Raw genomic sequence first — 16917 nt, forward strand, 5'->3', positions numbered from 1 at the left:
ATCATTAAGTCTAAAGCAGAGTTTGTGTGTTTGTTATTTTAACTTCGAAAACACGATTAATCTTGGATCCTAAAATAGCATAAGTTCAAAGGTTTTTACGTTAAAAATGTACTGTTTAATCAGTAAAATGATTGGAGCCCCACGCATGTATATTTAAACGTCTAAAATGGATGAGAATATTGGTTAAAATTGCGAGCGTAGGAAGAAAATATATTAAGAATATAAACTATTTTGGTGACTTTTTCTGGTGAAAAATTTAAAAATCTATCTAAAGAATACCAGACAGTATGTAGAGAATAAAATAACACATACCTACTAGCAATACCGATATGAAATTGTGATGACAATATTAAACATTAATTAAAGTGCTTTCAAGTTCTAAATGACTCTATTTGTTAATCGATTGATACCAAATAATAATTACGTTAACGAGTAAAAACCTGATCGGGATCTGCTGCCAGACTGGGAGACGCATTCGGGGGGAGACTCTGGCAGCGCGGGCTTGCGTCTGATGCAGACGTCCCGCCACCTGCAGAATATGGCTGTGCGGAAGTACGAGCGAAACCTGTCCACAGAAAAGATTTATTTTAGCACATATACAAATAAATTTAAGCATTTCTTAAACAATAACTTATGACATACTAGCTGTGCCGCGCGGTTTCTCCCGCGGCCGAATGTGAAATTCAAGTATTACTAAAATTACGTCAGAATGACTCACTCATGACGAGTAATTCTGCTATATATGTATATTATATAAGCTACATCACTGCCACGTATTATAAAAATTTGCTAAGTGGTTTTCCCGTATAAGAGTAAGAACTAAGAAACATACACACATCCATCCATCCATCCTCTCAAACTTTCGCATTATTAGTTTCAAGCATGTAACTTTTATTATGTGATTTATTCTCTGCGTAGTTTAAAACCATTCTGTGGCTCGACTATAGAACACAAATTTATTGTCAACATCTAAAATTCACCTACTTTCATATTATATTGATATAATATGTAGTATGTACGAATTGTCGGATATGTTATAGGATTTTACGCGAATTACGTGGATTACACTTAAAAATACTTAAATAAACATTGTATTCACAAAATTTCAATAAAATTGTATGTAACCGGACATTGCGGTACAATGATTTATTCTGAGGTTAACCCGTTTTTCTCTGTTCTCTATACATTGTACTTGGTAACTTCGAATTTATACGATATGGATAAAAATCTATTCAACATTTTAGGCAAAAATCTATTTAACAAAATAAAAGCCGTTTGTTTGCTTCATTACACAATGTACAATAAGCTTTGAATACAATAAAAATAATTGTATAATATTATAATAATGGGCACTTTATAAGATACTAGCGGTCCGCCCCGGCTTCGCCCGTGGTACCTACATGTTTAAACTATCCTATCACTCAAGTTGGATCGAACTACACATGGTGTGCGAATTTTATTATAATCGGTTAAGTGGTTTAGGAGTCCATTGAGGACAAACATTGTGACACGAGATTTTTATATATATATATTAAGACTAGGATCCCCTGAATTTCAAATTTAGTTTAAATCCATTCAATGAACGAACAACGAATTGGCATCAATCGAAATAAGTAATTACGTATCTAAAGATATTATTTAAACAAATATTGCATTGCATACCTAAGTTTAAAAGAATTAATGTTAGGCCTATAACTAAAAAAGGCATTGATAAATTTAGAGATAATATTAATAATAAACTGCCTAACCTGAATGATCAATCCTTTTATAATAATCCTTGTGAAATGTTTACAAATCTTTTTAATTTAGTTCATAATGAGTTTAAAGAAATATTTAAAGTTAAATCTTTAAGTATCACCAAGGATTTACCATTTAGTCAATGGGCAACACCTAGTATACACAGATGCAGGAACATTCTATATGAGTTATATGGCATGAAGCAATATAACAAAGACTTGTCATTCCATAATTATGTTAGAAATTATTCAAAAACTTTTAAAAAAGTTTGTTTCACTGCCAAGTGTCTATATGTCAGAGATAAAATACGCAACTCTGATAACAAAGTTAAAACAGTTTGGACAATTATTAATGGTGAAATGGGCAAAAGCCGGACAAATAGTACCATAAAACTTGTAAATGCTGGCAGGGTCATTGACAAAAGTGCTGATGTTGCGCTTGCTTTTGAAGATTTCTTTAGTAGTGTCCCTGTTAGTATTACTAAAAAATTAAATTCATCATCAGTGCTTGCGGAGTCCTATTTGAGGGACCATGTTGCGGAGTGTAATGTATTATTTGAATTGCGACATGTGACTGCAGATGAAATTGTTAAAACTTTTAAAACATTAAACTTAAAAAAAACATGTGATCTCTGGGGAATGTCTGTGAATTTAGTAAATAATATTATAGAAAACATTGCCAACCATTTAGCGTTTATATATTTTAATCAATGTTGTGACTGTGGTATATTCCCTGATTTATTAAAGTTTAGTAAAGTTATTCCTTTATTCAAAAGCGGTGACCAAGAAGACTGTAATAACTATAGGCCTATTTCTATTTTACCAACTTTGAGCAAAGTCTTCGAGAAATTGATTTTAAACCAATTATGTAGTCATTTTGTTTCAAATGGTTTACTGCACGCCAAACAGTTTGGTTTTACAAGGGGGCGCTCTACCACTGATGCTGGAATAGCTCTTTTGTCACATATATATAAAGCATGGGAAAATTCAAAGAATGCTTTGGGGATATTCTGCGACCTTTCTAAGGCTTTCGACTGTGTAGAACATTCCACTCTATTACGGAAACTAAATTTTTATGGTATCAAAGGTTTATCTCAGGACCTCATAGCTTCATATCTTCAGAACAGGGTACAGACCGTTGTTGTTAATGGAGAGAAATCTTGCGGTGCGCCGATTAACATTGGTGTTCCGCAGGGATCTATCTTAGGACCGTTTTTGTTCTTAGTGTATATTAATGACCTACCTTATTATTTGCAGGATATGTGTGAAATAGTACTGTTTGCAGATGATACCTCATTAATATTTAATGTGGATAGATATGACACAAATGTTGACGAAGTAAACTCTGCTCTTTTACGCATATCTAATTGGTTTAATGCTAATAATTTATTATTGAATGCAAAAAAAACAAATTGTGTAGAGTTTATCCTTCCAAATGTAAAAAAGGTCAAAAGGGATATCATTTTAAACGGGGAGGTATTATACCCTGTCGAGTCTACTGTTTTTCTTGGTTTGACACTAGATGAGAAGCTACAATGGGGGACCCATGTTGCCACCACCGCTGCTAAGCTCAGCTCAGCTGCATATGCAGTTCGAAGAATAAGGCATCTCACCGATGAAGATACGGCTAGATTGGTTTATTTTAGTTACTTTCATAGCATTATGTCCTATGGAATTCTACTATGGGGCAGGGCTGCAGATATAGAAACTATATTTATATTACAGAAAAGAGCCATACGCTCTATATATAATTTACGTGCTCGGGACTCACTAAGAGATCTCTTTAAGAATATTGGTATCCTCACTGTACCATCACAGTATATATTTAATAATGTTTTACATGTACACAAAAACGCGGACTTACACACAAAAGTAGGAGATAGACACTGTTATGGCACAAGGAATAGAAATAAAATTGAAATGCCATTTTATAGGTTAGCTAAAGTTAAAAATTCATTTATGGGCCAAGGTATACGTTTTTACAATAGAATTCCTCATAGTATTAAAGAGTTTAGTAGTGTTAAATTTAAAACTTATTTAAAAAATGTATTAGTTCAGAGAGCCTACTACAGCATTAAGGAATATATGGAAGATGAAAATCCATGGAGGGTTGTCGCGTAAGAATAACAGGACAGTTCTTTGGCATATTATGATAATATATAATATTATGTAGTTAGATGTAAGTAACATGTAATGTAAAATTATATTGTATATGGACATGACTTTAAAAGAGCAACTATGGAGTTTCTTGCCGGTTCTTCTCCATAGATACTGCTTTCCGAATCGGTGGTAAATTTAAAGAATGTAATGACGATTCAAAAGTGCTTCTGGAAGAAGTCTAATTGAATAAATAAATGTTTGAGTTTGAGTTTTGTTTGAGTTTGAATATTTTAGTAAACTGAAGATAGGTACTCAATGTATGTACAAAGATTGAACTAAACAAGTAGGTGATACGTATGTCATAGGGTCACTTAGTTTTCGTGTTAATAATATTACCTATATACTTCAACCCATGCACTCACTGAATTAACCGCATTGCATTTTATCAAATAACATTTAAAGGTCGAATAGTTAAAAGCAAAACCTACACTATTGTGTTACTATTCTCTTTATACTTTGATTCTATAGAATTGCCCAAATTTTTTTAGAATCAAATCAAATGCTAATTAAGCCTATATTATATAGTTTATTAAGTTTATCTTCGTTTGTAAACACAGTATATTTAAAATAAGAATAATTTTTAAATTTACTAGATTAATTATTATAAACCATCATAAAAAATCGCTCAAAACTTAAATAAACTTATCAAAAGATTTCTCAATTAATTTATCTCCGATTCTGCGAATAGATCTCTGTGAATTTCGATTGCCTTGTATTAGGAGATTACCAAAACGTCAAGAAAAATCCACGATTTGTGAAACAGAAAGCCGTTCTAATTGGGAAGGCTTATTAGGTACTGATTTATTTATTTAAATTTACATACATTAATCAATTTTTTTAAAGTGAAACTTTTATTACATCGTCTCAAACTTTTTGGTCTGTGTAGCGCATGTCGCGTGTATCGCGGCTGCCGAGTAGGTATACCTAGGCCTTAGAAAAACGTACGTAACGCCATGGAATAGAAACTGCTAACGCTAATTATTGACATAAGCTCATGACATTTTGGTAATGATTCGGTCACACTACCAACGATGACGACGACCACGACCAAAATTCCAATCTTGCCGAAATTTGTTCAAAATAAAATATTAAACTTTCCCGTCATACTGGTACTCGGAAAGAAAAAAAAATTGAGTTCAGTTAATATAAAAATAGGTTTTTTGCGATTTTCGCCGAGACGGTAAGTTAATCATATAATTACCTTTTACCAAAATTGTAGTTCATAAAATTATCTATAAAAAACTTCATATACATTTTTATCTAGGAGCCACCGTTTCTACGAAAAATCAATTTTTTTTATTCGTTGAGCTCAAAAAAAAATTCCAATCACCAGAACGACAGGAAATTTTTAATTTTTAATTTTTAAGTGTGTTTTCCAAAATTTTGTTAAATTGCGACTGGATGAAAATTTTGTTTGTGGTCGTCTTCGTCGTTGGTAGGGTGAACAAATCCTTAGCGAAATATCGTACGCTTTTGACAATTAGTATCGCTAGCGGATTCTATTCCATTGCGATTTGACGTTAGTAAAGGCACTACTCGGCAGCCGACCGTCACGCGACATGCGCTACACAAAGCAGTGTTCGGAACCGTTCCAACAGTTTCACTTTTACCGTGGTTTCAAAAAACCACACAACATTTTTTTCATTACGTTTTTACTACACAATATAAAACTTATTAGATGAAAATCGCATATTTTCTCTTAGGAAATGGGTTTATGGGTCGTTACATTAAGATGGCTTCGCTATAAAGTTAAAACGCAAACTTCGAAAAGGCTTGAAGGTTTTATAGCTTTCTGATATATTAACAAAGTATCCTTAAAGAAAAGACGAAGATAAATCGCGTTTAAAAACCGTTAAACGCGATTTATTCATTCAATTTTTTCCCGAAGTTTGCACAATCCGTTCAAATCTTTAATTTCTATGTATATGTAGTGTATAATATATATACTTGCGTATAATCAAACACAAGTAAATACTTAAATATCCTTATGTTTATAAACCACGAAATTTTAATTTAATTACCGAATAGGTTTTTCCAATAATGACTTACTATCCACTGGCAACTTTTAATTAATCCAGACTGATTATAACACGAGAAATGAAATTTTCGGTTTCATAAATATTAATATGAGTATTTTAAATATCTAGGTAGTAGCTACGGATCGTACCATCTTTCTCTAATGTATGTTACTAATATTATAAATGTGAAAGTTCGTGAGGAGGTATGTTTGTTATTTTTTCACGCGAAAACCGCTGAAGAAACTCTGGAAATACCGGAGATACTATAGGCAAGGATGTAGCTTATGTTCCAGATTCACTACATAGTATAAAACAAAGTCGCTTTCTCTGTCTCTACGACCCTTTGTATGCTTAAACCTTTAAAACTACGCAACGGATTTTGATGCGGTTTTTAATAGATAGAGTGATTCAATAGGAAGGTTTATGTATATAATTTATTAGGTTTTAGACAGCGGGCGAAGCCGCGGGTGGTAAGCTAGTAACACATTCGATATAGAACAAAACAATAGTTTAAAGTTACGGATGGGCGTCGGTAGAAATTCTATCCTTTATAAAATTAATAAGAACCGTCACGTTCAATAACGTAGAGCTTTATAACTTGTCAGGATTATAAATTAACTCCAATTACTTTGGTCGACGAGCCAAAAAGTGTAACGAAGCGATCAAGCCTGTAACTTACAATGAAGTTAATAGGTGTTTTAATAATATAATATTAACGATTACTTGACATTTTACTTTTCATTATATTTTCTTATGAAAAAGCCTCTGTATTGTTCTGGCAATAAATGCTTTATGATCTCTTGAGTATACAGTATACTCTCGACTTTACTCTTAATCCTTCTTTATTCCTTTTGTATTGTTATTTGGACTTCTATATGTTTTGTATATGATATTCACAATAGGGATAAGGCAAAACATATATTAAATACTGCTCATATTTGTTTCTTAAGAAACAGATTCATTTAGCTAGTGGCTTTGTTTGGTTTAAATGAACCTCTAGTAAATTAATAATGTGAATAATTAAAGAAAGAATTGAAATTGAATAGAAGTCGAGGCTGTACCACTAATGCCTTCTAGTAGAAGTTCCTACGTGTAAACGGTTACTTCTCACTTGCCAATATTGAGGCTAAGCAGTGTGACAAGCACTAAGCACTTAGTACAAAGCCTATGTAACAGGAAAAAATAGACGTTGATAATTAATGGATACTTACTTCGCATTCATCCAATAATAGATAATAGGGTTCACCATCGCATTGGCCATGGCTAGCCAATAAAACCCGAGGTATACGTGTTGTATATATTTCACATACAACACTGAAGGATTGAAGTGTGTGTAGATGAAGTATGTGTGGTATGGCAGCCAACAAATGCCGAAGATAATTATCACAAGTATGAACATCTTCACAACCTGTTAAAAAACAGAATCACATTATTGATACGAAATAAAATTATTATTAATCATGTTAATGAAACTAAAATGGCGTTTATGAACGGTAGACTAAATTTCTTATAACTAATTGGCGTAATTTCTTATTATACCAATTAATCTATATTCTATACTAATATTATAAAGCTGAAGAGTTTGTTTGTTTGTTTGAATAATCGCGATAATCTCAAGAACAGGAAAAATCATTTCGGTGTTAGATAGCCCATTTATCGAGGAAGGCTAAATAATATCACGCTAAGACCAATAAGAGCAGAGCACTTCGAGTAAAACCGCGGGGAAGAGCTAATCAATTATTAACGCAAAATCTATATAAAACAATACACGAAAATGTTCCAATGTTCAAAATTTCGCGAACAGTTCAAAACTATTTTTTAAGGCTTTTGCCATAAATATTTTTTAAATTATGAATCAATTGTTTCTTAAATGTGGTTTTGCTTAAGAGATTTAATTTCCAGTATTTGTGTCATCAATAATATAGTGTGTGGATAAATTGAAATGAGAACGCAATCTCGCTGCCTCGTGTTGAACTGTTTTCAATTGTAGTCAGTAGCTAATCATTGAACAACTGCTGCGTATTTTTTTGCACATTCTTCTTATAAGTATGCAACTGAATAACGATTAATTTTTCTGCAAAACCTAAATAATACCCAAACTTAATATAATATACATACCTACGTGTATTTTCTGCTCCTCTTTGAATTACTAATAGGTGACAATAAGAACCTTTCCACTTGACTTATAATAATATAATAAGGTAAAGATTTTATTCAATTTATAAATCTTCACCTTTACGTCTCTTTGATAAATCCGCAGTAGTTTTTCATATAAATTGTAATATTCAAATTCAATTTAGTTCCACTCACTTTGGAGACATAGTGAAATAATATGAATACGATAACCCCAATCATTGATGAAATAAACCTTAATTTTCTACTATGTAATAAGAATTTTTTGATCAACTTATACACACTTTAGTTGAATGATTAATTTTTAATTTAGCCACTTTAAACTATAAAACGATGTCACCAGTTATTTTGTGCAGTATTGGAGAAACATCTGCATTCTCAATTAGTATATAATATGTACTTGTGCATAGCAAACCTAAACATCAACTAAACCAATTTATACATTCGTTGACTCTTTTTTTTGGACTATTGAACCTACGTATCCATCATTCTTCTGATGGAAATAAGTGTAATATGTATGTAGTGTATAATATTATGTCATATAAAGGAACTGCTTTACAACTACGCTTGACCTATGTTTATTGGCTGATAACAGATGGACACAAGAAACACGAGACTTATTTTCTAAAAACTATTTCCAAGAAACGAATACTAAAAATATATATGTACTTTCATACCGTTTACCAAATACGAATACCTTTATTTAGAAAATAACAGTCTCTAAAAAAAATAGTTTATCAAACCCGAATTTTCGTAACCCCACTTCCAAGTACAAGCTGACCTCTTTATAATATCAAAGCTTTAACAAGTGTATGTAGTTCTATTGAGGTCACACTAGATTTCATTATAAAGGCAAGTCCACACAAAGCAAGCAGCCTCGCGAAGCAATTGCTGCGCGAAGCAGCTCGATCAATGTGAACCCACGAACCCACACCACAGATTACTAAACAGAACAGAATTGAGAGAGGCTTCTCGCTCTATGGGGACCCACCTATTCAATTAAACATTAGTTACTTAATTTACTGGCCAGTACATTATTTGCCCTTTATTAAGGAAATTGAAATAGACATGTTACATCTTGGCGTGCCATAATCACTCAAAGTCGAAATATATTTAGCACGGCACAAGGGAAATCACGGAAAAACGACTTCAAATGTATTAGACATTTATTTATAATTGATACTAATGAATTAATGATAAAATATAAATAATAGAGCATACCTAATAATTCATTTCAGTATACATTTGAATATTTATCGGGATTATATAGATAGATATTTGTGTCTATTTGAATCTGCATTAGTATACAATATTTAAACCAGATTGTGTCACACACAATCTTGCTGAAAAAACATACAGTGCAAGCATTTATCTTCTGAGGCTTGCTATCCAAATTGCATTCATCTACCATAAAAAAAACTTTTATTATCTAGTGTATGGCAATCGGAATATACCTTTCGTTTCGAGCGTATAGAGTCCAACTGTCGTTGAGTCAGTTCCCCTATAGATCGGGAACCCCACAACACCTTTCCCATGGCTGAATAGAAGTACGTCATACCCAACATTGGAACTGCGTATGTCACTATGAAGAATAGTACTTGGTACCTGTGAGAGAAAAATTATCCGACTTGAAAACAAAAGAGGCTACATTCGGCCGGTATATTTTTTATGTATGAAGGTACACCGTTTTCGCCGATGTTTATCAACTGATTTAGGTGATTCTTTATTGAAAACAATAAGGCACGATGTCATGTGATAATGGGTACAATAATGCAGAAATATGAAAGCGTAGAGTAGCGTAAATCAATTCGTTCATATTTATTGAACTACGATAATTAGCGTCATAATAATAGTTTATGCATCAATATCCAGAGTACAGAAGATTTTAAAACATTTGCATTAGTTTACCTAATGTAATGTTTAGTTACGTAAATATATTATTTGTTCTTTTATTTTTGTGTATATTCTTTTTTTTTGTGTGTGTTAAATAAAGAATTTAAATAAATAAATAAATATATTAAAAAAGATTTTCCTTCTTATACATAGTCTGAAGTAAATTATTTTTACTATAATTTGACTAAGAATAAATAATTACAACTTGTTTCGTCTTCATCTTAATTGATGTTTTAATATCATAGTTCTGGATTTCTGGATCTAAATTAAAAAAGATTCGCAAACAACAGATCTTATTTTAGCGAAGAAATTAAATATCTCTTCTTTTCTTCATTGGTGTTTTAATTAAATCTGGGCAAAATTAATTCATAGAACTGTACTGTCATATTAATAGATTTTGTTCTCCATAGTCAAATCTTCCATTTTCCAACTCTACGTGATAGAAGGTACCTAAATAATATAATGCATTTTTTGTAAATCCAAAGCTTATCTTTACATACTCTCTTCATACAATACTTAGACTACATTGTAATAAATGGTACGAAAAAAACATTATTATAATATGTATTGTACTATTGTTCTAATTGTGTAAACACTTACATAAAATCCAGGTATGAGACGTCTGGCAAACCATCCGGCCATGACAGTAGGCACGCTGTTTTCAGTTTCCCTTTTGATCTGAAAGTATGTATAATGTTACAATAATATCAAACAAAAATATTATATATTGTATTCTATATTGTTTCTAGTCGTCAAAGGAAAATCTATTGTAACTAGGAATATTGAATTAATAATTGATGACAATGTTGTTTGTTTTGTTAAGTTCATGCTGTTCGTTGTTTGAATTTATTTAGGTAGATAAACTTGAAAATATACTCGCCATCTTTGAATGCTCCCCCCACTCCCCCATGCAACTATTTCACTGTACGAACTATTGAATCGTAAACAATGGACTATTGTTAATTATTTAGAATAATAATTTAAAAAATATATTCATGAGTTTTCAATCTTTAGTGGTTTAAAGTTAACTCAAAAATGGAGCATTTTCGTAAATTTTCTAAAAAATCTTAGAGAAAGTGTAAGAAATGTTATAGTATATGCTATATATTCGTGATCTACTCAATAAGCTCTTTCATTTGATTACCGGGGTGCGGGGAGGGGGACCACAAAACTGGTTGGCAACATCTGTCTATAGGATGTCTGGGATCTATACAATATATATCAGAAGTCAGATTTAGGTCCGCTATTTATGCAAACGAACATCTCCTTGGAGCCCGCTCTAAATACAAATCATTCAATCACGTGCTCGATGCAAATTCTTTTTAAGCTATTGCATAGCTTCTATCGCGGGCCTTGAGCGCGGGTACTGAATCCAGAAATTGCGTAACGAAAAACCTCACGCTCCCCACTCCGACGGGCGCGGAGGTGTGGCTTGAAGGCATAGCATGCAATAGCTTTACCGCGGCAGTCTCCGAGTGCCACACGTCTTTTTTTTCGATGTTTTCATTCATTCATTTTATATAAGAACTTTCTAGGTAATATGACTTTTGCCAACTCGCACTTGGCTAGCGTTGTGAACCCTCATAGAAGGCCTGTGTCCCTGCATTGGGAACGTTATATACAGGGTGTCCCACCGTCGGTATTCTAAGCTCAATGGAGGTTATAGTTTTGCATACGCTGAGTACGTAAAAAATACTTATAAAATTCCAGATGCATATTTTTTTCAATTAGATGAATTCTTAAAACTCTTTGTGTACCCCCCAACAAGCAATCCGCCCAACTTTGCCACCCGCACGCATCGTTCCAGCACACATACTATAGTCAACCACATAATATAATACCTATGTTTTTTCTTTTTTATACTTGTACAAACGTGACCATACATAACTACCTACTTCTTTTATAAATTGTAATTTTTATTTAATTGTTTTTGTTCATTGTAAGTTACTTTGTTGTTTTTGCTTTGTATTTTTGTGTGTTGGAATAAATGTATTTTCTTTTCTTTCTTTCTTCTTCTTTCTTCTTTCGTTTAAGATTATGTTTTCATAGACAAAATGCTCACATTGACACATTAGCGAAGCGTTATATGCCGGCTGCGCGAAGCTAGAGAAGAAAACATGAATTTTAAGGAAAAATTTAGCAAACAAATTTTGGCGTAATTTTATAGTTTAAGTATTTTTTACGTGATTCGCGCTTAGTATACCGATAGTGGGACACCCTGTATACAGGTTGAATTCTGATGGTGATGATGATTGTCACATATTAGTGGAGCGCCGTAAGGTTTATACCTCGGAATCCAGGGCCAGTCAATGAATCTTAATATAAACCTTGAAAATATGTTTTTAATAGTATATAGAAAAATGTTAAAAAAATTTTTTTTCGCGCTCTCAATTTTTTAAAAATTATTATAAACAATTATTAATTTTTTGGAGTTTTCATTGATTTATATTAGTCAAAAGTCATATGTAAGGCATAAAAATGGTCAAACCTCGGAACCCAGGGCCAGTCAATGAATCTGTATATCAAGTATGAGACTGCATTATTAAAACCTCAAATAAAAAAGTTAAAAAAAAAATTGACTGATCTCGATTTACAACAATTTTTAACAACAATTTACTGAAAAATAATTAAACTGCCGTCATTACCACTCACTGCAGATAGCGCATTTGAACACTTTAAAAGAGTATTTTTTGCAAGTTCAAACATGGCTTGGAAGAGAAATATTACCAGAAGAATGGGGTGGAAATATGAATGCGGAATATTGACACCGCAAACAATGACGCAACGACCAGCTCCAGAATCTTTATTAAAAATTATTTTTTGCTCATGCAAAACAGGATGTGGAGCATCTTGTGGGTGCAGGAAAAGTGGATTAAACTGCACTGCAGCTTGCTTAGAATGCAATGGTGACAGCTGCACTAATCCTTCACCTACAATCTATATCAACGAGATCGACGACGACGACAATAATGTACAATGATGTAACAATGTGTATAGTTAATGATAAATTTTTTTTGTAACTTATTTTTTACGATAATCTAATAAATGAACATTGAAGTTACTCTGCACATATAATTTATTACAAATAAAATAAAATTTTTCACTATAAACACTTTTTCCCCCTTCCGCCTCTCATTTTTCAGTAAATTGTTGTTAAAAATTGTTGTAAATCGAGAGCGGTCAATTTTTTTTTTAACTTTTTTATTTGAGGTTTTAATAATGCAGTCTCATACTTGATATACAGATTCATTGACTGGCCCTGGGTTCCGATGTTTGACCATTTTTATCCCTTACGGCACTCTACTATATGTATAAAACTAGATCAGATTTTAATAAACGTATCATTTTCATAATGCTGGTGGAAAATAATAAGAAATACCACGAGGTATTAATACTTATAGAGTAGAGTCGGTATATAATTAATATTAGAAGGGTTTTATTCTGATCCTTTTACTGTGTACATTTCAAGGAGGATTAGACTAATTCGCATCTAGAGATGCTCGAGGATTTGCACTCTGCTATTTCTCTCTCATTTTATCCATATACCTATATAGGTATATTCGAAAAGAGATGATGAATATTAATATTATCTTTATGTATAATACATACTATTAGGCACGATTGAGATCAGCATGACAAACTCAATTCGTTAGATTTTTCGCTAAATAAGGACAGGCCTAAATAAATATTACCTACTAATTAATTTTTCTTACACTAATATGACAGGGACACTAGAAAGCTGTTTAACGAAATAATTCTATTTTGGCAAATAGTCAAATTTTTATAGGTACCAATTGACACAAAATAACCAATATTCTTCTACGTACGATTCCGAGCCTTATATATGTAATACAATATTTAATTTAAACAAGTGTGACTATTGAATAATAACTAAAAGTAAAATATTATAATCTGTAATTATTTATAGTATACAACTATTTCTTTTTCATAATTCAAAAATAACTTATGAAAAAACGTATAAAATTGTAATAGCAAAATACGAATTCATAGAGCACATTCAACTTTACTAGAAATATCTCTTAGCTAGTAACGTACCGTTAATATTACACTTTGACGACACTTTTTCCCGCAAAGAGCAGGAAAACGATGTTTTATTTATAGTGTTCGTTTGAGATGAAAATGTCAGTTTTTACTCAGAGGTTTTATTAAGACGACAGCGGATATCTTTATTTCCGCTTTTCTAAATTTACTTTTTACTTTTACATGGTGATAATTTATTCATCTTCCTTAGTCTGTTTTTGTTCACGGCAAAGATAATGTCTCGAGGGTTTAGCAATAATTCACCAAGTGCGGCGCAAAAAGTTCAAAAAAAGATGACATCTATCAACACTGATGTTACACATGTCTCCGAACATTTTGAATATGCCTGTCTTATCACGATGCTTTTCCTGCCGATAAGTATAAAAATAATTTAATATTTTCATGCTCGTCTACTCCTCTCGTTGCGGTCGGTTCTCTATATTATTACTATTGTAATTTAATTATAATTTACAATTAAGGGCTTCCAATTGTGCAAAAAGAACTAAGAAACCACGAGCACGTAATTGCATAATTGTTAAAGTCTCATTTAAAAAAAGCTCTCATTCGGAAACGCCAATTCTGTTTTCGTTAATTAATAGCATTAAATTGTTTTTAACGAAAACCTGACTGCCATTAATTATTTAAACAACTGATTTATTCCGGACCTATCCAAAACATTTTAACTGAAAACTTCTCAGTTTCGTAGAAAAATAATATAAAATGAAGTTAAACTCAATTGAATTTTGCCAAGGATCTTTCAAAACTTTTTCAATTCTTATCTGTGGTAAATAGTTAAAAAGTTATATAAATACTGTATAGACGTAGAAACAGTTATTTTTTTTTTAATTTAAATTCTCTTTAGGCATCGACTTTCAAACGTTCTAGTTCTACGATAATATTATTTAATTCAAAGGTAGGAAGCGAAGATAAACGAGAATGTGTGAATTTATAAACACTGGTGGTCTCGGTGTAACTAAAGTAATTGATAGTAGTAACAATTTAGTAGCAATTACAAGGCTTTTGAGTAATGACTAAAAAATATTTAATTTTATGGACAAACCGTATTGAAAATTTCAGAATAAAAAATTTTGTTATAGGTATCTGAATTTTTACAATTTTTATCAATAAATGTATTTATTGATAAAAATGTATTAAATTTATTTATTTTTATCACTATAAGTGTTACTCTTTTAATTAGATAATAATACTAGTAAACATTAGGTACAAAATATAATATCAATGTTGTATTTTGTTTATTAAGCTGATATTATACACAAGCTAGAAAGTTTTATTGAAAAATTTTGCATCAAGATTTCCTAACTTATAATTCAAGAAACCCATAATTGGAAAACATGAGCAAATTGCCTTAAAACGTCCAACTTAAGCAAAGTTAGGCTGTTTAACTTTGCTTAGCTCAAATTGCTTACGACCAGTGAAACTCAAGAGCCTTGTTAGTGTTGTAACTGCAACTGTAGTGGGCTTCAATATCCAATGTATTTAATTAAAAAGTGTAATTAAATCGCTCTAGTACTTATTCTAGATACCTAATAAACTCAACATCAGAATGTCATATTATACACAATTATTCTTATTTAATTAGGTACAACTATATCATTAATTAATTTGACGACAGTTTAATTTTTTAATTAATGGCTTCAGATATCAAATAAAAAATATCATCAAAATGTTTCACCAAGTCGAAAGTTGCTAGGTTCCCAATAAAATTTTTGAAAACGTCCTCCTTTTTTTAAAGTAGGTTCAAAATGAAAAATATTTTTCATAAAATTGTCGTTGCGAACATTGCAAAATGAAACTATTTTATCATGAAAGTTTGTGCATTGTGTCCATACAAAAACAAAAAACTAATAACAAAGAAGTTAGCAACAGTTTGGTTACATAAAGAAGACAATCATTTTCATTCCGATCATTTTTGTGATCAAAACTTATTTTGTAATTTCTTGTGAAACGTAAATTAATTTTAAAGTCGAGACAAACAAAACAAATAATAAATTATTTCAAGTCTTACGACCTCAACATGAGTATTGTAAATCATATTTCATTAATTTCAAGCAATTTACGGCCCACATTAATTAAAACAATGTACAAATATTAACCATAAGCCCTCTAAACAAACATTTCATTATTTTTTCAAATTACGTGATTCATTCTACTCTACCGTTACTATAGCAACATGCACATTGCGAAGGTCTATAAAACTGCAATAGTCAGGTCTCTGACTCTACAGAGCGAGCAGCCTCGCGAAGCAATTGCTGCGCGAAGCAGCAGTCAGTTTGGATGTGGCTCAGCCGTGGAAAATGACAGGTGCTGTCATTTTTTTCGGCCGAGGAGACGTTACACTAGCGAAAGAGACCATTCAATCTGGAGGGCTCTCCCTCGGACAGCTCTTGGTTTTCTTGCGCTTATAAGGAATAAGCAAAAATAAATATATGAGCATAGATCTTATTTTATCAAAACCATAACAAATATTTTTTGGTGAACCGTCTAGTATAATATAGCGAGCTACATTCACATACATAGCTTTCATTGCTTCGCGAGGCTACTCGTTCTATGTAGACGTGGCTTATAGGTTTTCTTCTCACATTCAACATGCATACTTACTTATACTCCTTAGTGGTTGAATACAATAGACACGGTATGGCTAGCAGCATTCCACACGCCCAGATTCCCATTATCATGATAAGGGAGCACGTCTTGGACATTCTTGGCCTCATTGGTTGCACGATCGCTTGGTACCTAATAAAAATACTAAGTTAGTACTATAGATAGAAGCACTAGTTGGCCTAGTTAGGTCTCGATAAAAAGTTAATTTTGTGGATATTATTGGTCAGTTTGATTTAAAGTTTTATGCTAAAATCACAATTACCATGTTTGCACAGCCTTACAGATATAAAGGTTTTCGTTCAATAATAATCATA

General features: G+C 31.9%; 1 protein-coding gene across 1 annotated transcript in view; it reads right to left on the reverse strand.

The window, feature by feature from the left end:
* Window positions 1-420: 420 nt before the first annotated feature.
* TkR86C (Tachykinin-like receptor at 86C) overlaps window positions 421-16917 on the reverse strand; it is a 52293-nt gene continuing 35796 nt past the window's right edge. Inside the window, exons 5-9 of the mRNA XM_090106466.1 lie at window positions 16601-16735; window positions 10541-10618; window positions 9502-9652; window positions 7126-7322; window positions 421-565 (exon numbers count right to left, since the gene is read on the reverse strand). Of these exons, the coding sequence (XP_089962592.1) occupies window positions 421-565; window positions 7126-7322; window positions 9502-9652; window positions 10541-10618; window positions 16601-16735 (706 nt within the window). The remainder of the gene's footprint in view (window positions 566-7125; window positions 7323-9501; window positions 9653-10540; window positions 10619-16600; window positions 16736-16917) is intronic.

This window comes from Colias eurytheme, chromosome 10, assembly GCF_061535395.1.
Source record: "Colias eurytheme isolate Ceu_HAF_F1 chromosome 10, ilColEury1 Martin Lab GWU primary, whole genome shotgun sequence".
Classification (NCBI taxonomy): domain Eukaryota; kingdom Metazoa; phylum Arthropoda; class Insecta; order Lepidoptera; family Pieridae; genus Colias; species Colias eurytheme.